Source organism: Prosopis cineraria, unplaced genomic scaffold (assembly GCF_029017545.1).
Source record: "Prosopis cineraria cultivar Desert tree isolate PC_DT_omini unplaced genomic scaffold, ASM2901754v1 PC1, whole genome shotgun sequence".
Classification (NCBI taxonomy): Eukaryota; Viridiplantae; Streptophyta; class Magnoliopsida; order Fabales; family Fabaceae; genus Prosopis; species Prosopis cineraria.
In genome coordinates this window covers 17,722,974-17,742,797 of record NW_026555332.1, presented here as the reverse complement: position 1 = coordinate 17,742,797, position 19,824 = coordinate 17,722,974, and the positions used below count along the sequence as shown (strand labels likewise).

Below are 19,824 nucleotides of genomic sequence, written 5' to 3'. Positions count from 1 at the left end.
AGTTTTTATATATATATATATATATTTTCTCTATTAAAAAATATAAAGTATTTTTTGAGAAGTTGAATATTTAAAAATATAAAGTATTTTTAATCTTAAATTATTATCTTTTTTCAAAAGTGTTTTATATTTTTAAAGAGATGGTGTATATATTATTTATGTTCATTATATCAATTTTATTGTTATTTAAAAATTTCAAGTGGATATCCTTAAAGTCCAAAATTACCCTCGTAGGCGCGGGAAAGTTTTGGCTCCAGAATGGCGCCATATTCAATCAGCTAATATCATCGTACTTCAGAGTTCAGATCTCATCCAAAATCCCAATCTAAGCTGAGTTTTACCTTTTCTTCCATATATCCGTCTAATTTCTTTCTTCTCTCAAGTCACACCCTGTTTTCTCCAAGTACTATTTTGGTTTCTTACAAAACCCTAGCTTATATCCTCGTGCATCATAGAGAACCCCTCTCCGACAAGATGGAAATGGAGGGATTGTCTTTGATTTGTGCTGGCTTAGGAGTCATTGAGGAAGATGACAATGGGAATAAAATTGGCTACTCAAAGGATGAATACTGTCTAGGTATGATTCAGTTTCATCTCCATGGTTCTCATTGGCGTCTGTTTCGTGTATAATTTTTGGTTCCGTTCTGGTTGATTCACTGCCAGATAATTTAAAGGATTTGCTGAGATTTTTGAGACGCGATGATCCGCAAACTCGAGGTGTGTTCAAGCAAGTCTGTAAATGGAACATCGTTTCCAAAGATTTGATACCCATTATCGAGCACTGTCAAGAGGATCGCAACTTGCTTTTAAATGCAGGTTTTTATCATCTGCATTTTTAGCTGTATGCGTCTTTTTTGTCATATTTATGTGATTTATGTCATTGTCGTGGACTTGTAGTGAAGGTGCTAGTGTTCATTACGATGCCTGTTGAGCCATCATCAACAGATATTTCCCAACAATTAGAGTATCTGTGGGAGTTGAAAGCTTCAATAACAAGTAGCGATATTGTGGCAGTGATAGTCTCATTTCTGGAAGGCCCCCTTGAGAATTTGGAAAGGTGAGTGGAACATTTCGTAGTGCTTTTCCTTTTGTTGAGAATGGCAGGTCATGAAGGAAAACATAATTTGAGATCTCCCCATGTCTGTTAATCAGCCTCTTCTTTTGGATACTTTCACAGTGATGCATTTACAGAGGATGACTGGAAATTAGTGCAGCTCGTGCTTTCTCTATTTCGCAATATCCTAGCTGTTCAAGAAATCCCGATGCAACAGAAGTCAGGAGGTTCTGCTATTCAATTACTATCACTGAGAGATAGGTTTCTGGAACTTTTGTTCCGTGAAAATGTAATGGACATTATTTTGGTTATAATTCATTATGCTGGAGGTTCGAATGCTTATCTCCGTCAAGATAATTTGCTTCTTCTGGAAATTTTACACTACATATTTGTTGGTCAAGAGCCAGAGCTGATTGTCAGGGCTCATCTGGATGGATTAAAGGTCAGTTTTCCTACTAATTGCTATATTTAGCACATTTTTTGGCAATTACAAGTACTTTGTCAAGGTGGTGAGAAGAACATAAAATATTAATATGCTACAGCTTTATCTTCCACTACGTTTTTGTGTCTTGCCCAATGTATGGCAGAAGTGTATATCTTGTATTGAACTTCCTTGTTAAAAAAATGATAGAATCTTAGTTTCTGGAAATTGATGGTCCAACTTGTCAGGTTTTGTTGATCCTTTGGCATTATCTTTTCATTTCTATTAAATCTCAAGTGCTATTTTTTCTTCAGTTTTAATTTGTTTGATCAATGGCATGTTACTAATTTTCTATTAGGTAGATGAAGATTCTCAAGTGTCTCTTAATAGTCTCAAATCCATTATGGAGGAAGAAGCAGAGAAAAGAAGGCGTTGTAGGCTGAACATTATGAATCGGCATTCACAATTTAGTGGAACATTTGCACGGCTTACCATGGTACTTATTTTCATGCTTTCACTGATTAGTAATTTATTGGAAGATTTTCATGATCACAATTGAATCTTGTGGGTAGGATGGTTCAAAAGCAATATTTAAGGGAGGTCCCAGTTCTTCTCATAATATTCTACACAAATCACAAAATATTACTCGGGGTCCAGCCAAAAAAATTGCATGGGATCATCCAAAGTTTCTTCCTACAAAAGATAAGATATTGGAGTCGCTTTATGGGTTTGTCAGTCAATTTCTGTCTGGAGGATACAATAGTAAGTTCTTTTCAAGTAAATTGTTTTTTTTTTTTTTTGAAATTTTATGACATGGAATTCCATTCCATCTGTGAAGCTAAATTATTCTACATGGAATATATCTTGGTGTCAGCTTTGATGCAATCAATTCGTGAAGATGTTGAGAAGGAACACCCTGCAATTCAACATAGTGATGTCATAGTTTTCTTTCAGGTTGCTGAATTTGTCACTTCATTTCAGTTTTACAAGTATTCAGCTTCTAAGGTGAGAAAGATAACCTGAGATATTTTTATCAATACGAATGCATTTTGAAACTGATAAACATAATATCATGCCTTGATTAGTGACTGTATCTGTCAGCATAGCAAGAATGGAATGATTTCATTAAAAAAAAAAAAAAGAGCAAGAGACTTTTCGTTATCTATGTCGCATCATGTGCGGACTACCTACTACCTAGAAAGTAATACCACAAAGTATTACTATCTTGGTTGTGCTTATGATCAGATGGGCCAAATGCTTAAGTTGGCAAAGTTATCTTTATTCAATTTTATGTTCCCCCTCTTTTTCCTGGAACTGAATGGTCCATTCAACAAAATTTATAAACCAGCATTTATTTGGTTCTCCTTTCTAGAAACTGAGTTTTAAATGGTATAAGATGAATGAAAAGAACATAAATAGAACCTTAGTTAAGACCTAGAATATGCAAATTTAGAAATGAATAATTAACTATTGTAGGATTTACACTGCGTGTGGTCATGCTTATTGCCTGCCAGTTGATGCTTGGCTCCCCTTAGAGTAGTCTGTGATGAGGTTTGATATGTGACAAACTAAAGTATTCTAAATTGCAGTTGAAACTCTCAATGAGAGACTATTGGTATTAGAGTTCGTGAAAGTTGAATTAGATGAATTTCATCCTTTACATGGTATGATAATTTGGCCACAGTGATTTTGGTTGCATGTCTGAACATATAACAAATATGTAAATTACAACTTCGGCTTATCTAGTTTGAGCTTTTTTTTCTTCGTTTCTAAGCAGGTTGCCTTTTTTCTATTTATTTATTTATTTTGGGAAATTGAGGCTGCTAACATTTCTGTTTTCTTTGATAGACGAAAAATGGAATGGACCTACTTGAGACTTTTCATGATAAAGATGCTCTTGGGACAAATTTCAATGGTCAGATATGTGGGCCTATTGCAGCAACCATGAATGAGGCAATGTTTCAGTTGCTCCTTTCAAAGTGGCGTCATGCTTTTAATGGTCTAAAGGAAACAAATGACTACAAGTTTCTATCAGCAGCTGGTTCTCTCATGAAGAATATGGTGATGCAAACTCTTCAATTTTAATAAACCATTTGTCTATGCTTTGTTTAGTTTGTGACTGTGTATGTATACTCCAAGATGTACTTAGTGTTAACAAAAAATGATGATTGATGCTCGATCGTTTGATAACTGTTTGCTTATTTCTTTTATAACCGTGTGCTGATGTTGCACGGAGGTTTATATGTTTAAACATACCAGATAAGTTCAATTTTATGGCACTCAAGATCACTTTTGAATTGTTTTACAAGTTTCTATCAGCAGCTGGTTCTCTCATGAAGAATATGCTGATGCAAACTCTTCAATTTTAATAAACCATTTTTCTATGATTTGTTTAGTTTGTGACTGTGAATGTATACTCCAAGATGTACTTAGTGCTAGAAAAAAATGATGATTGATGCTTGATCGTTTGATAACTGTTTGCTTGTTTCTTTTATAACCGTGTGCTGATGTTGCACGGAGGTTTATGTGTTTAAACATACCAGATAAGTTTCAATTTTATGGCACTCAAGATCACTTTTAAATTGTTGTCGTTCCAGTATCAATTTATTTATTTCCCAGTTCTTCCAGTTTGCTTTATTATCATTCTTTTGCTAGTCTTTTATTAATTCCTTAAATGGGGTCATCGCTTAACATTCTCATGTCATCAAAGTTTCCACTATTACATGTTGCTTTTGGCATTTGGATCTTCAGAAGAATAATGAGGGGATCCACCATTTGTAGTATCAAAATGAACTCTGCCAATTTTCATAATGAGGTAGTCTGCTTCCTAACTGCCTTTTCATGCTTGCAGATTCTTATGCTGGATTTGGTTATTAAGTTATTGCCGGAAGACTCTAAGGAGCCTCAAACAGCTCGGATCCTTCTTTACAAGTTATTTTATGATCAGACTGAGGAAGGGATGACTCAATTTCTCTTGAATTTGATGAAAACATTTGACACTCAGAAACAGCCCAAAAGGTTTATTATTATTATTTTTTGTTCAAATGACAAATGAAAATTGAATTCTAAATATTGATCTTTTGTTTCCTTTACAATTGGTTTGTTCTGTACTGTGCATTAGTAACTGGTAAATATCATACCACTATATCAGTTCATCACATTGCAATATTTTCCTTGTTATACATGTTTTGCTCAGATATCTTTTCTATTGTATTCTGATTTTGTTATTTCTTTGACTGAACTTCACCCTCAGTCATGGATGGCCTTTTTTTGTTTCGCTAAAAATACAGGTCCCCCATCCCCCAAAGACACTTCAAGCAAAATCTTTTTCTTTTTCTTACTTGATTATGTTACTGAAACAAACTGAAGAATATATCATGGAACTTCTATTGTCCTCTTGTTGAAAGTTGGAAGGCTAACATTTTTAAGCTGGCTCTTTGCAGAAGGAATCCCTTTTATGCTTTTTCCTGATCAAATAATTTTTCTCTTGTGTGGTCACTTATCAATTAAATGTCAACGGATGTGTATAATATCACCTTTAATTTTGCACATATAATTGTCTGTTATGCACGGTATATGATACCGACATTTATCTTGCACTCATATTAATGCTTGTTTCTTGTCAGTGGTCTTGCTGATTTGGTTGAAATTATTCATAAAGTTGTGAAGCTGATGGAACATCTGCAGGCTCGTGGATCATTAAGGGTAAGCTGATTATTCACGTACACAGACACACATATGACAGCTATTTGTCTCCCACAACTTTTGAGGTTGGTAGCTGTGGTGTTGTGAAAAGGAATTCCAGGGTTCATTACAATGCCCTCTGTTTCAAGCATACCTGAAACATTGAAGTTCCTTGTCACTGCAATTATGATCTTGTTCATTTTCACAGTGGCTTCAGATTTGAAATTATAACTGCTCTATTAATTTTCTGACGTTTTACCTATTCGAAATTTCAATTGCTTTACCCATCTGAAGTTTTTGAAAGTATAACGAAAAGTATCTTACACTAAACTTTTAAATTGTTAACTTTTAAGTGTAGCAGAAAATGTGTTTTTATTTCTTTGCTAAACGTTTTGGTCTGTGAATTAACTGTTATCAGTCTTTTCTTTCTTTCTTTTTTAAAATTTAATTTAAGGTGTCTAGAAAATTAAGGAAGGTGAACAAGAAAAAGTTGCATGAGGGAATTGAAACAGGAGACAAACTGTGCAGAGATCATTCTTGTACTGAAAATGAGGTTGGTGACTCTGGTCCCAATCCGTTACTTGAAAAGCAAAAGCAGATGCCAGAGAAGGAATTTGCACCAAACAGAAGTTCTGGCAGTGAAGAGGACTTTATTGACCCTGATAATGATAAGCAACATGAAAAAAATCTTGAGGAAGATGAGAACTCCCTGGGTAATTCGGAATTGAAAGACGCTAAAAATTCTGAACATGCTACTGAGGTCTTGGTGCATGACACAGGTGATCTTTCTAATGATGAGCAGCAAACTGAATATAATGAAGTTGATTTCAAGGTTTCAACACTGGTATCTGCCTTCGCAAATCACAATATCATTCAGAAAATATGTTGGTTGCTCAAGTTTTACAGGAGCAATTCCCTAGCTACAAATCATTACATAATATGCATATTGCAGAGGATCTGTGATGACCTTGAGCTTCATCCAATGCTCTATCAGGTTGTTATTAGGAAGCATTTTCAACTTCAGTGAGATTGTCTAGCTGCTTATCAGATTAAATATGATTTATTAATTATTAATTGTGTTACTATTTTCTTGCAGTTATCATTGCTCACCACATTTTACGATATCCTAGTGGAACAGAAAAAATGTCCATCCCTGAAATATGCAAATATTGTTGATTTTCTGACCAATTTGATTAGAAAAATGCTGAAAATGATGATAAAACAACCACTTCTTTTTGTGGATGTTCTTTTTTGGAAGACCCGAAGGGAATGCCACTACATGAATGCTGATTATTTGTTGGATGAGCTTAGCCATTTGAAGAAAGAAAGCAGAAATTTGAATTCTACCCAAGTGAGTGGAGAAATTGGTTCATCAGTTGAAAAGTTGTGGACACGTAGAAGCATAGCAGATGCACTTGGTGATGATGAAGCAGATGTTGTGATCACTCATGACTTGGGACGTCAAAAGTAAGATCAATTTGGCCATTTCTGCATGCTGGCTTGTTATTTAACTTTCTAATTGTCTCGGGGATTTGTTGTCAAGATCAAGTCAAGTAATTCCAGAATCTTGACCATTTGATTGTACTTTGGTGTTGAAAAATATGAAGTTTATTTTATTTGCTATCGATACTTGATTTCTTTTTGGGTCTTCTTTATTGGATTGATATACTGCAAATAATCATCTATGAAGATAACTCGGGCATTCTTTTTATTTTTCCAGCAATGAAGAAAAACTTAATGATGCTAATGGATGCTTTGCATCTACCTCAGTCAGCGGGAAGGGAAATGAGGATAAAATTATGTAGGTTTACAGCACTTTAGATCAAAGTTCACTTGGGAATGTCATTTCTGATGCTTGGGTGACTTGAATGTTACAGTGGGGAGCAGTTGATAGAAGATGAATCTGCAAGGGCTCCAAGGCAAAAGAAAAGGCTTCTTGATGGTGATGATAAATTTGAGCAAAATCCCTTTGGGCAGCAAATGTAAGTATATATAAACTTTTATGCATATTGAGTATTATGACATAAAACCATTTTCTTCGGTTGCTTTCTGCCACTGGTATATAATTTTGTAGTGGTTCACAAAAGCTTAGTTATTTCTACCTTTGATCTGAAAAATCTAATGACAAGTTCACTTCAATTTAGCATAGGTAGCTTTAATGCTACTACTGACTATTGCTTGGTCCCCTCTAAAGTTTCTTTATTATTTATTTTGTAGGCAGAAAAGAAAAAGGGTACATGCCTTCAGTGAAGAGCAAGAATCGCTAATTAGAGATCTATATGAGCAGTGAGTATCACTGATCTTGAATGCTTGGTTGAAAATATATTTTATCTCTTTCGTCTGCTAATTAAATGAATAGTTAAATGAGTATATCATGGACTATACTACAGTTCTGAGTGCTATTTTGTAGGCAAAAGGGATAAGAAAAATAGGTAGATTTTCTTTTGCTTTGAATATATGGGTTTTGTTACTTCTATAGGTTCAAGGACCATAGAAGATGCTGCTACAAGATAGCCAATGCACTGGACGTGGATGGAAAATTCACTTCTTACCAGGTGTCTCGTAAACTTAAGCAGCTTGGCTTATCTCTTCCTCAGAAGAAGAATTTGAAAGGCAAAATGGACCCAAGAGATGAGGATCTTCATGACTCCTCTGCAGATAGAGCAGATGGGTCTGATGACGAGACACTGGTATCATTAATAAAGAGGTAATATTATTTTGATATGCATGTGTATTTTACATTCAACATTATATTGAAAACCTAGTGATTACATATTCATGTAATTTACGTTTTCACTTTATTATTTGAATATGCAAAATGTACCTGTTTTGAGTTGTTCATCAGCCATTACAAATACAATGGGCCCTAATCATAGAATGGTTGTATTGGGGTGGAGCTTGAAACGTTTTTCATGGAATGCAGGATACTTTAAAAAATGAAATGTTGAATTAAATCAGTAACTTTAAGAGAATATTTGGGTGAAAAATATTGGAGAAAATTACTGTTACTAATCTCTTAATATGACTAGGAAGATTATACTTTAAATGTTTGGCCCGAAAACAAGAAAAAAGAAAGACTGTACTTTATACTTCCCTTGGAAAATTTCATCCTTGTAAAATGAAACTTCTACAATCATGATGCACGCCTGCCAAAAAATGGAGTGCTAAACATGAATTGTTAAAGCATACCAATTTTGTAAGATAAGCTAATTTTCAATGTGTAAGTTGTTGTATTTTATAGACTTCTAACAAATTTTAGGTAAATTCAACATCTATTTTACCCTTCAAGTATCTGTGAACCTGTGATCTTAACTTCTACAGTAACAACTGTAACATTTTGAAATTATCCAGACCTGACCTCTTGCATACGTCTTCTGGGGAAATTATGCCCACGCATTTTTTGGGATGGAATCACCTTGTAACAACTATTATTTAAATTGCATCTTATGATTTCCTTTCAATTAAAGTGATTCAACAGTAAAAAAGCATATCACAAATATAATCTCCAATATTAGTTAAGATTTACCACATGGTAAAACAAATGATATTTGGGACGGAAAACAGTGAGGGAAAGGGAAGAGAAGGAGAAAGACGGGTAGAAAAGGAAGAGCATAAGGGAGAGAGAAGGCAAAGCTTTTATTCCATTCATTAGAAAGGTCTATCAAAGAGGCAACCCTTGGCTATTTGTGGTGTTCTAGGTACAATTATTATTTAAAATAACAATTCAACTAATCCATAGATAATATGAGAGACAAGCTAGATAATCTAATCTAAGTCCTAATTCAAAATAAATTAAAAAATCCTAACTTCTGAATGAATACAATTATTACACATAAACTAATCTAAATTAACTTGTAATTTTCTTGATTATGATACATCTTTGATTTTCCATCATTAAATTGGTGTAGGATAGTTGAGGAAAAGGGGGAGGGAGAAATGAGAAAAAATGAGTGGAGATATAGGAAAAAAAAATGGATGCTGGATGGAGATGGAGACGACAATACTCACTAGTTTATTCAATTCATAAAAGGTTCCAACAATTGAGGAAGTCCTAAGGCTAGTTATAGAGTCCCAGGCACAATTATTTAAAGTAATAATAATCTATCCAACTCAAACTGTCATGAATGGTATGGAGAATAGACTCTCATCCATTAAGTAAGTGGTTGAAGTTTGATTTTCGTCCTGTGTGTAGAGAGAAAACTTAGTTGGGAAGAATTTACCTTTTGCCTTAAAAATTCCAAGGAAGATTAGCTTTTGCTGCTAGTAGAGTTATTTTTGTGTCTTGCCATAAAATAATAATAATCTATGCTAGTCCTTCATGAGTAGTAGTAAATTGGCTGAGCAATTGATTTCTCATTCTTCAAATTTTATTGATAGTAGAAACAGGATACATATTATCGTAGCTTCTAGGGTTGCTTCAACCCAAGAGAATCAAAGCAGAATTCCTGAATATCTAGCCTAATATGATACTAATCTCCTAAATTAAATAGGGAATCAGGAAAAATATAAAAAATACTGTCAGCAGCTAATTAATTAACAATTAAGGACATGGGCCATTGGTGTTGTTCCAACACTCCCCCTCAAGTAGGAGAATGGATATTTATCATTCCTAGCTTGCTAGTTAAACCTTCAAACTTGGGCTGTTTCATAGCCTAGGTCAGCACATTTCCTACTTGTTGGCTTGTAGGTACACACAGGAATTCCAGTCTTTCCTTCTATCTTCTTCATAAAATGGTGATAGATCTCAACATGCTTTGTTCTGTTATGGTGCATAGGGTTCTTTACAATTCCAATGGATGCCATATTATCACAAAAAGCTTTCATTGGTCCTCTTTGGGCTACCTTCAATTAAGAGTCTATCAAGCCATAAGCCTTCAAATGCCCCATGTGCTAGGGATCTAAGCTCTGCTTCTACACTGCTTCATGATACAACAGATTGTTTCTTACTCCTCCATTTCACCAAATTTCCCCACTCAAAGGTGCGATAGCATGCAGTAAACCTCCTGTTTGCAACAAATCCTGCCCGATGCATCTTAGTATAAGCCTCTACCTGTCATGGCCTTTAGGTATTGTAGTATATCCTGCACACAACAGTCATATGCTCTTTGGTTGGATTAATTGCAAACTGACTAACTATGCTTACTCCATATATGTCCAGTCTCTTGTGAGACAGGTAAATCAGTTTACCTGTTAGGTGCTGATATCTCCTTGTTAATACTCTCATACATGATTTATGATTCATCTTCACATGTGTAGTTGCTAAGCGAAGCCCTAGCATTCTAGTTTCTTTCAACAGGTCAAGTACAACACCACTGCACTGTGATCAAATTTGGCAACCTCCATTCCTAAGAAATATCAGTGCTTCGAGATCCCTTGCTTCAAATTCTGTTCCTAGCGTCTCCTTCAATCTGTCTAGTTCATTGATGTTGTCACCAACAATAAATTGTCATCTACATAAACCACCAAAATAGCTATTTTCCCATTACAATGCTTAACAAACAAGGTTTGGTCTGTCTGGCATTGGCTGTATCCCTTTCACTTCACAACCAGGGCAAATCTCTGAAACCAAGCTTGGGGAGATTTCTTCGGGCCCTATAGGGACTTGTTTGTATATATTGTTCCAATTTTCGTTGTCTTTGAATCCTAGGGGAATATCCATATAGACCTCCTCCAAATTTCCATTTAGGAAGGCTTTTTAACATCAAGTTGATACAAAGGCCAATCAAGGTTAGCTGCCACAGAGGGTAATACCTTTATTTTGTTGAATTTCACTACAGTTGCAAAAATTTCTTGATAATCATCCCCGTAATTTTGAGTGAATCCGTTTGCTACCAGCCTCTCCTTATATTTGTTCATAGGTTTATACTTACTAGTAAACGCCAATTTGCATCCCACTGTAGACATGGATTTGTTTTCGCAAGTTCCATTTTTATTCAGTGCCTCCACAGTTTGCCACATGAAACTGACCCTCAATATCCAAACTAATTTAATGATTGTTAAATTGTAGGAAGAAAATGCAGAACAGAAGAATTTCAATGGAAGAGTTAAACGAACATTCTACCAAAGAGAAATGGTCAAAAAATGATTTTGATGAGAAGATGCTCAGCTCTGTTCTTAGGTAAATCTCCTCTCCCACCTTTTCCTTGAATATTTTGGAGATAGGAACCATGACACTTGTACCTGACATGTTTGTTTTTAATGAATTTCTCCTGTTCCACTTTCTTCTGTCAGTACCTAAAAAATTTGACAAATAAATCTCAAATTCCTTATGTATGTTTTCTCAAATTTTGTTAAGTAGAAATGTTATCTTCTGCTTTTTATACCCTTTTTGTGCATTAAGTCAATGATTCTGTTTTCTGATGTCATCTTTGGTTACTGTTCCATGCTCTGCACATTACTTTATTTTCTTCATTCAAGTTCTCTTATGCGGCTTAATTTTCATATTTTTACTTATCATTGTTTGTGCTCTTACATTTTCTGCTTGTGAATACTGCAAAGCATGTATTTTTATATCTTCGTTGTAACATATTCCAAAGAGTATCTATATTTATTCAAAGAAACCTATGTTAATAGTAATTTGATCAATTGGTATGTGTCAGTTTCAATCCCAGATGATTGTTTCCAGTTTCTTCAGATGAAAATTTAAGATTTTCTCAATTCTTGTTCAGCTTTGGTTGCATGGAACTAACCCTAGATCCTCTCCTTCAATTATTGTCTGTTAACTTGTAGGAGGAAAATGGACAGCAGGAGATTTTTAAATGAAAAATTATATGAACAGTCCAGCAAGGAGAACTTACCAGACGTCAATTCTGATGATGAAATGCTCAGCTCTGTTTTCAAGTAAATCTCTCTCACCTTTTTATATGTATGTATTTATTGAACATGTGCATCATTAACTTTTAGATGTGGCATGTAGTTTTTTTATTTATTTATTTGTGTTTTCCTGTTCCTACTATGCGTAAATGGTTTTTTATGCATTTAGAATTAGAGGAGTACTGACTTCATATCACACCATTACATCTATTTATCTTCCTATTTACTAACAATAATAGCAATAGCAATAGCAATGGTGGTCCTACCCTCACTCTCCTCCTCTCTTCTTCCCACTTACCTTTTACCTACATCACAATCCCATCCCATCCTAGAGATCCATTTCACACCCCAAACTAGTCCCGAGTGCTTTTGGATCCACATAGCATTAATAAAAGAGTCGTTTTTTCATAACACAGCCAATTCACCTTTATGCTCTAATTTCACTTTCACTCCAATCACAAAAATGGCTTTCTTGTAGAATTGGGCCTTTTGTGTTCTTAGGCCTCCTATAAATACATTTGACCCAAACTAGTCTACCTTGCTGTACTACCTCTTCAGATTTTTCTTAGTGAAGTCCAAAGCAATGGAAAGCATAAGTTGGATCACCAGCAGGTGTTGGGTCTAGCAAAAAAGGACTAATCTCTCACAATGTGATAAATTCAGGTTTGAATTCCAGCCGAAGCAATAGGAGGATACCTATGGGGGAAAAAAGAAACAATAGCGTAAGTTGGACCGTTATCAAACATGTGATAGCAACAGTGCTTTTAACTATAATTAACTTTATGCTTTTCCTCCCTGTATGAGCATATCTTATTTAGCAGCAAGTTCATCTCTACGTTACGGCTCACAAGAACTCTAATGCTAATTTCTTGAGGTGCTGTTTGAAAATTGTATTGGGGAAAGGTAGCAAAAGAAAACTGTAGATTTATTGAAGAAGGCATGTGAAAAACTGCTGGTGGTTTTTTGCTGCTAGTGGGGAGCCCCAGGGAAACAGAAGAAAAGAGATGAAGATTGTCAAAGGTTGGGGTACACAGATTTTTTTTTTTTTTGGTTAAAATCAATAAAAAATCTTACTACACCACGTCACCACGAGAAAATCTGATTTCACCTTGAGTAGACGCTCAACTGCCAATGATCAAGAGACTAGGGGAAACACAAGAAGAGAAGAACTGAAAGTCGATGAAGGAAGCTTTGGTTTTTGGTGTATTAGCTTCTTTATATGTGTTGCTTCTAACAAGTTGGAGGAAATTGAATCTACTGATTTCAAATCGCATGCTTCAATCTTTTGGTAGCCCAATCCTCAAGACTTCAATATTCCTTCTAATATCATTGGAATCCTCGCCTTCGAGACATCTCCAATCAAATCATCATTCCTACCCTTTTTCCCCCCCTAATTCAGATCCAAGATGGACCTGCACTCTGACTTGCTATCAATCTCATTATCAATTAATTTACCTTGAACTTCGCTGAGATGATTCTGGGCACTGATTCCTTGTCTGTGAGTATCCTTGGCCCCTCTTTTGTCGAAAGACACATTTTCTTGCAACTTCTTCTAGCCTTGGCCCTCATGAGGTATCATAGGTCCAAGGTTCATACATAAGCTTACTTCAATCTTGCCTAAAGAATCGGTTCATGGTTAGCTTTAGCCATGTCATAGCCATGCAACAATGAATGCTTTGATTGTGTTATAGGCTTCCTCAAATCATCGACGTTGTGTGAATTTTGCTCACATATGAGCTCGATTACTCTCAATCTTCGCCACTTAAAACTCTAGTGTTTGCTCAAGCTTTCCAAGTTGTTCATGCGATTGCATCTTTGCTACCTGTCAGATTGTTTTTCCAACTAGGATATCATTGCTACATTTAAATATGTTTTGATGTATTTAGAGTAGTTCTGAATCCATATTACATCATTAGTTCATTACATCTATTTATCCTCCCATTCATACTAGTAATAGGAGTATAAAATTCCCTAACCAACTAACAAATCCGTAGCTGACTACTCGTGTTGTTCCTCTTTCTTCCTTGGCTTGAAAAACATGGCAATTGAATATCATATTTCTGCCTTTTTGTATTTCCAACCGGCCAAAAGTGGATTCTTGCTTCCTGGATATATTTAAAATAAGGATTAAAGAACATTTTTATCTCTGTAGTTTCCTTCGAGGAGTGCTGCATTTCTATCTTTGCACCATTTTTTCAGCAAATTTCTCCTTCCGTTAATCAACAGTGATCTCTCCCTTTTTTTCCTGATGTGGTTGGTTTGTGGGGCCCACTTGTGACATATAGACGTCTGACCAAGTTGACCATTTTCCTGCTCTTCTCCCTCCATTTCCAGCATAGGAAAATCCAGAACCCACAGCCTTGACATCTTTCGAACCCCCATCCGAAGAGCCAGCACCAACCTCACTATCAAAATTCACCAACAAATTAATGGAACCAGAGTCTGAAAATTCTCTATTAAGCATATCCAGGAACTGATCTTCTGACTTGGCCGAGCTATTAATTTCCTTAGGAATGAAGAAAGAAGCAAAAGAAAGAGAAGGACGTGAGCCCGAGGCGGAGGGGCGTGAGGGAGCAAGACTCCTCCAGAATCAAACTCTCCGCTTTTGTCAGCAGCAGCATCACCAATTCGGCCGCCTCTTTTGGATTGTCTACGTACGAACTTAGCCCCGGCGTCACCTGCATTATATGTTCATTACTTACAATTAATTAATTAACTAACCTCCATCATCATCAACGTGAAGACGAATTGAAAGTGATTAACCTTGTAATAATACTCAAAATTGTTGCTGATGTAAAATAGATTAAAGCTCTGGTTGAAATGGAACACGTGAACGCCACTGTCCAGTATCACTGTGTAGGAGGAGCTGCTAAAAGAGGTATTGCTTGTGGATTTGGGACTTGTCATGGGGACGAGGGACGAAATGGCTGCCGTAGCTGCACATGAAGCGGAGCTTGGCGAAAGCGGCAGTCGAAGGGATAGGCTTATCCTAGGAATCAGTGTTCCGGGAGCGAGGAAAGGAGCCGACGAAATCGGGATAGTTGAGATGAGGTGTTGGTGGTGGTGGGGCGAAAGAGAGCGGCGGATCAGAGGGGGAACCTCCATGGGTGGTGGCAAAGAGGTTGGGGGGGTGCCTGCTGCTGTGTACTGCCTCGAGAGAGAGAAAATTGGGTGGGCAGGTGAGGGAGAACTGGAGAGAGAAGAACAAAGTCAGACGCCCGCGTGTCAAAAGAAGTGGGCATCAAAAACCAATCACATCAATAAAAACATGGGAGAGATCATGGTTGATCGACGGAAGCCGGAATTTGCTTCTGAGAAAAATGATACACTTGAAAAAAAGTATAGAAGGAAATTTGGTCTTTAATCCTTGAAATAAAAACGATTCGTTTAGTTTGCACGTTCATGTTATTTTTATATAGTCTTTGGCGCTTTCATCATGTTCGTTCATGAATCCTACAGTTCCATGTGTATGATGCATTTAGTTTCAATGAATTCATATTTCCTCACCTGCATGCCATGTCTGTTTCTTCTTTGTATATGTTGATAATGATTTATATTCAAACTTGCCGATCTCTTTGCGTATCCCCCAGAAAGCAAAAACTTTGAATATAGCCATTAGCAGTGCACCCAATAAAACCAATAGGATCACTGTATTCCAACAAAGGAGGTGACCTGAAATTTTGACTTGAAAGTTCTGGTATACCTTTTCTTCGATTTGTCATATAACAATAATTACGTTCTACTTATAAGAATGATGAAGGACAAATTCAGTACATGCTAAACTTGTCAAAAATTCTTCACTATCTATTAGTTGGATAACGTAAAAGCAAGTGTCCGCTATTTTACAGATCAAATAAGTACCTAACCAGATAATAAGAGAAGGTGCATTGTGGTGATTGCAAACCTGCAGCAAATTAAAACATTTCTTAAATATTGTTCTTGTGCCCAAATTATAGACTTCACCATAGATTGAATGTCAAACCTAGAACCTACTTTATTTGAAGGGGGTCTAAGTGCCCAGGGACCTCGACCCCTCTTGCCGGCCTAAATGAGAGGCCGCTTCCTAATGCTTTCTCCAGTGCTTTGCATATGCTAGTGTGAATAATTGTTGATGGCTGACTAATCGGGCCTTGGACATTAATTATTAGTGGTCTGTGTAACTTGATGACTTCATTAGTGCAGTTTGTTTTTTAATATGATTATTAATATTATGCTTAAGAAGAAAATTTATTTTTCAAGTGCTATCACAATATCTATTTTCTATTCATTTAGTATAAGTGCTTTATAACTAGTATTTAAGCCTTTTTTCTTGCTTCTTGGGCTCAATTTACAATAGAGTATTTTATGCATGATTCAAACGTATTTATAAATGTCATGTTTTTTCAAACTATTTTTCGCTTGTTATTGAATCTTACGATTTATGAGACCTTTGTACAGAAAATGTAGAGGATGAGTTGGCATATAGCATGCCAATTGCACGATATTGTTAGACGTTCCGATTAAAGTATTTCATAACCCTGTGTAAGAATTCAGTGGGATCTGGGATGCATAAAAAATCCACCTTATGTATAATATATTTTCAAAAAGAATTTATCCCTCGATTTTCTGGACATGTGAATCACATATCTGGATTCGATGACTTGGAACATAAATATCAGTGTCACGGCATCACATTCAACATGTTATAAACGTCTTGTTTCCGTACCTTAATATCATTATAAGCAAGCATATGATTCGGTGAAGTTTTTATATGTACTCTATGCACCGATGATCTCAGCCTGAGTTGTTTATAATACTAGTTATGTATGAATTCTATTCATTCCTTTAGTAAGGATATCATGCAAGGATAGTTTATATATTTTAAAATAATATAATAATGGATGGCCTCATGGAACGTCTTTTGTGTTGGAATTGGCCTCTAATATTCTCTCTCTTTAATTTTGTTTTCATTTCTTCCTTGTTCAATTTCTGGATATAGGAAAACCAGAAGTTCTCTTCACAAACCGATCATTGATGAACCTGAAACCATCGAAATTCAGAAGACATTGACGAGCATTGATTCTTCTAATGGTGGCACAAACGACATCTTGGAAAGGTATCTTACAAACAACAATTCAATTGTTAGTATTAGCATCTATTACTAGTTTCATTTTGTAGGCTGATCATTGGGGTTAAACGATTCTTGATCATCTTTAAATAATGTGGAAGCATATTGTGTTGAAACTAGAAACTTTTAAAGTTCTTGGGAGGAATATAAGAATGAAGTGCCACTGATGCAAATTTGCCACCTATTTAGCTATGAAAATTGATCTAGCTTTATGATCCTTTGTGTCAATGTTTTCATAGAGCCAACATTTTGATGGGTTTAATTAGGTTACTCATTTAATGTTTGAATTAACTGGCAATGGCAGTGAAAATTGGACCGGCCTTTCAAACAATCATCAAGTAGAATATCAGCCGGTGGATGATGAGTTGATGGATTCTGAAGATGATGTGACCACCATGGCTCTTCCTGACAATGCTGTATCCAGAAGGAAGCTGAGGATGATTATTGATCCAGAGGATGATGATTGAAATGGATGCATGACCGAGGCAGAGGTTCCTTCTATTATCCTCAACTATTTACTTCAAGTTTAAAACTATCATTTTCTGGTCGCTTGACTAGATTTAAATTTGGAACATTTTTTATAGCAAAGCAGAATTGCCTAAATATTATTCCATTTTGGAGAAAATGGAATTGATTTTGTCAAACTGCTTATTAGGATTTAAGATTGGTAGAAAGAAAAATGGAAGAAAAATCTTTATTAAAATATGAAATTAGAATCTAATTTCATAAATTATTAAAGAGAAGGGAAATTTATAGTACAAAATGAGCAAGAATCTTAAACTCATATAACTAATATAACCAAGGAGAATCTCCGCTAATAAAAACAAGTACTGATTTTATTTTCCAAATGATTTCTATATGATTTGAACCTTAATATTTATAGACATAAATAACAAATAATTCTTTAAAAGATTTCCATTAATCCATAACTCAAATAACGGGACATAACTACTTGAAGGAAGTTAATAAATAGATAAAATTATTGACTTAATCTGCAAGTACCTTTTACAAAATTTAAAAGCCACTCAACAAAACCAAAACAAAAAAAAATTACTCCCTCCGTTCAAAAATATAAGTCATCTTTTGAGGAATTGAATGTTTAAAAATGTAAGATATTTTTAGTCTTTTGAGATATAATCATTACTTTTTTTTTCCAAAAGTATCCCTATTGATAATGACTTTATATTTATTGTAGGGTGTTTAACAGGAATAAATATAGAAAGATAGGGTTAGTTGAAAAGTAGGTAACTATTTTATTGAGTGGTGAGATTCAGTTAAGAATGTTTTATTTTTTTGAACTGAGGGAGTATTAAATAATAAATTATCTAAAATAACTTCAAAATAATACTTTGTTTCCAATATTTCTCTAACTACTTACATCACCCATTATCCCACAATAATCAGTACACTATCACTGCCTGGGATCCATATTTGCTTTGTCTATACATCATGCTATACCTTTTGCTTTACTAACTGGAGCACAAGCTTTTCCCTAATGTTTTACGCTGATAAGTGATAACCATTTCATGTGTTGCTGTAACCATAGAGAACTGGCTTATTACTGTGGTAGCCACCTGTGGTCAGGGAACATGATTTTTCTGGCTGTTGCAGTTAGTTTAATCACTTTTTTTTTTTTTGGGCCAGGTATCTGCATCAGTTTGTATCAGGGTACATATGCTTAGTTCAAGGCAACATCGATTTTCCTGCGGAGTTAAAAAAGCACTCTTTAGGCATGGGCTTGATCAATCTGAGATAGTAAAGAATATGATGTGTGTGTGTCTGTCTCTCTGTCTGTATGTCTCGAAGTGTCAGACCTCTCTAAGCTAGTCATAACAGAGACAGGCAATCTAGCTGCATGCCAATGGTTCAGAAATAAGACATGTGCTGTACAAAATTATGAGTGAAGGAATAATAGGCTAACAAATCTCAATGTAACTGTTTTGGGCTTTATGATGAACAAAAGCGAGTTATAGTAGAAGAACAAGCCATTTGATTCTTTGTAGAGGATTTAGTATATCCACATCGTATTCTAAGATTTAAGGCAGAAGGAGCCTTGACATATAGTCAAATTGCTAAATTTATTTGAGAGATTCAGGACCTTCGTAAACTTTCTGTAAGCTTTGTGAAGCGTAAAGATATAATGAAATTTATCGGCTAGGCTAGCTATTAAAATAAATGGACCGTAAGAGGCTCTATAACGTGAAAGTTGTGGAAACTTAAGACAATGATAAAATAAAAATATATTAAATTTACAGAGAATACATCCTCAATAAAGTTAAAATATTAGAAGATAATTAATTAAAGTTGAGTGGTAGAGGCAATATTTTGTCCAGAAAAAAGATTGAGATTGAATTTTTGTTCTATATCCTATCATGTTTCAAAAGTTGTTCCGTTCTATTAGAAATTGGGACAGGATCGGGTTGTCTTGTTGTCCTGATAAATTGGACAATGTAAAAAGAATCTAGATAATAAAATTCATTAAAATTTTAAATGATATAATTTATTAAGTTTAAAATCAAAACAATATAAATACATAAATTATAAAAATTTAAAATTAATTATTGATTTATATTAATCACAATTACACATTATGATAATAATTACAAATAATCTTTAGGCTATAAGAGTAGTAATAATAAGCAAGTCAAGTACAATATCAAATCATTGTTCTTTTACTTTAGTTGAGATATGTTAAACTAATGACTCTTCAGAAAATAAAGCAAGAAATAATATATAAATAAAAGT

General features: G+C 35.0%; 2 protein-coding genes across 4 annotated transcripts; one reads left to right on the top strand and one right to left on the bottom strand.

Annotated features, from left to right (window-relative positions):
* Positions 1 to 294: 294 nt before the first annotated feature.
* Positions 295 to 19,081, top strand: LOC129319668 (uncharacterized). Of its 3 annotated transcripts, none has more exons than XM_054964772.1 (21): positions 295 to 577; positions 664 to 816; positions 898 to 1,057; positions 1,178 to 1,496; positions 1,834 to 1,971; positions 2,048 to 2,237; positions 2,350 to 2,429; positions 3,324 to 3,536; positions 4,327 to 4,493; positions 5,102 to 5,180; positions 5,614 to 6,153; positions 6,256 to 6,626; positions 6,880 to 6,960; positions 7,037 to 7,141; positions 7,377 to 7,445; positions 7,639 to 7,866; positions 11,167 to 11,277; positions 11,889 to 11,999; positions 16,951 to 17,067; positions 17,384 to 17,570; positions 18,724 to 19,081. In XM_054964772.1, the coding sequence occupies exons 1-20, from the start codon at positions 475 to 477 to the stop codon at positions 17,544 to 17,546; spliced, it is 3,498 nt and encodes a 1,165-aa protein (XP_054820747.1). In that variant the 5' UTR covers positions 295 to 474; the 3' UTR covers positions 17,547 to 17,570; positions 18,724 to 19,081. The 3 variants fall into 3 exon arrangements, with proteins under 3 accessions (XP_054820747.1, XP_054820740.1, XP_054820733.1); XM_054964765.1 differs by having other exon boundaries at positions 2,350 to 2,480; XM_054964758.1 differs by having other exon boundaries at positions 2,314 to 2,480.
* On the bottom strand, positions 13,830 to 15,077 carry LOC129319688 (probable apyrase 1). Its single transcript, XM_054964781.1, has 2 exons — positions 14,736 to 15,077; positions 13,830 to 14,650 (listed from the first exon to the last, which is right to left on the bottom strand). Exons 1-2 carry the CDS (start codon positions 15,075 to 15,077, stop codon positions 14,480 to 14,482), a joined length of 513 nt encoding a protein of 170 aa, XP_054820756.1. The 3' UTR covers positions 13,830 to 14,479.
* Positions 19,082 to 19,824: the final 743 nt, after the last annotated feature.

Coding starts and splice junctions, on each gene's coding strand:
- LOC129319668 (XM_054964758.1), top strand. CDS start 475: ATGGAAATGGAGGGATTGTCTTTGATTTGTGCTGGCTTAGGAGTCATT. Junction 4,494..5,101: donor ACTCAGAAACAGCCCAAAAG/GTTTATTATTAT, acceptor GTTTCTTGTCAG/TGGTCTTGCTGATTTGGTTG. Junction 12,000..16,950: donor ATGCTCAGCTCTGTTTTCAA/GTAAATCTCTCT, acceptor TTCTGGATATAG/GAAAACCAGAAGTTCTCTTC.
- LOC129319688 (XM_054964781.1), bottom strand. CDS start 15,077: ATGGAGGTTCCCCCTCTGATCCGCCGCTCTCTTTCGCCCCACCACCAC. Junction 14,651..14,735: donor ATTTTGAGTATTATTACAAG/GTTAATCACTTT, acceptor CATATAATGCAG/GTGACGCCGGGGCTAAGTTC.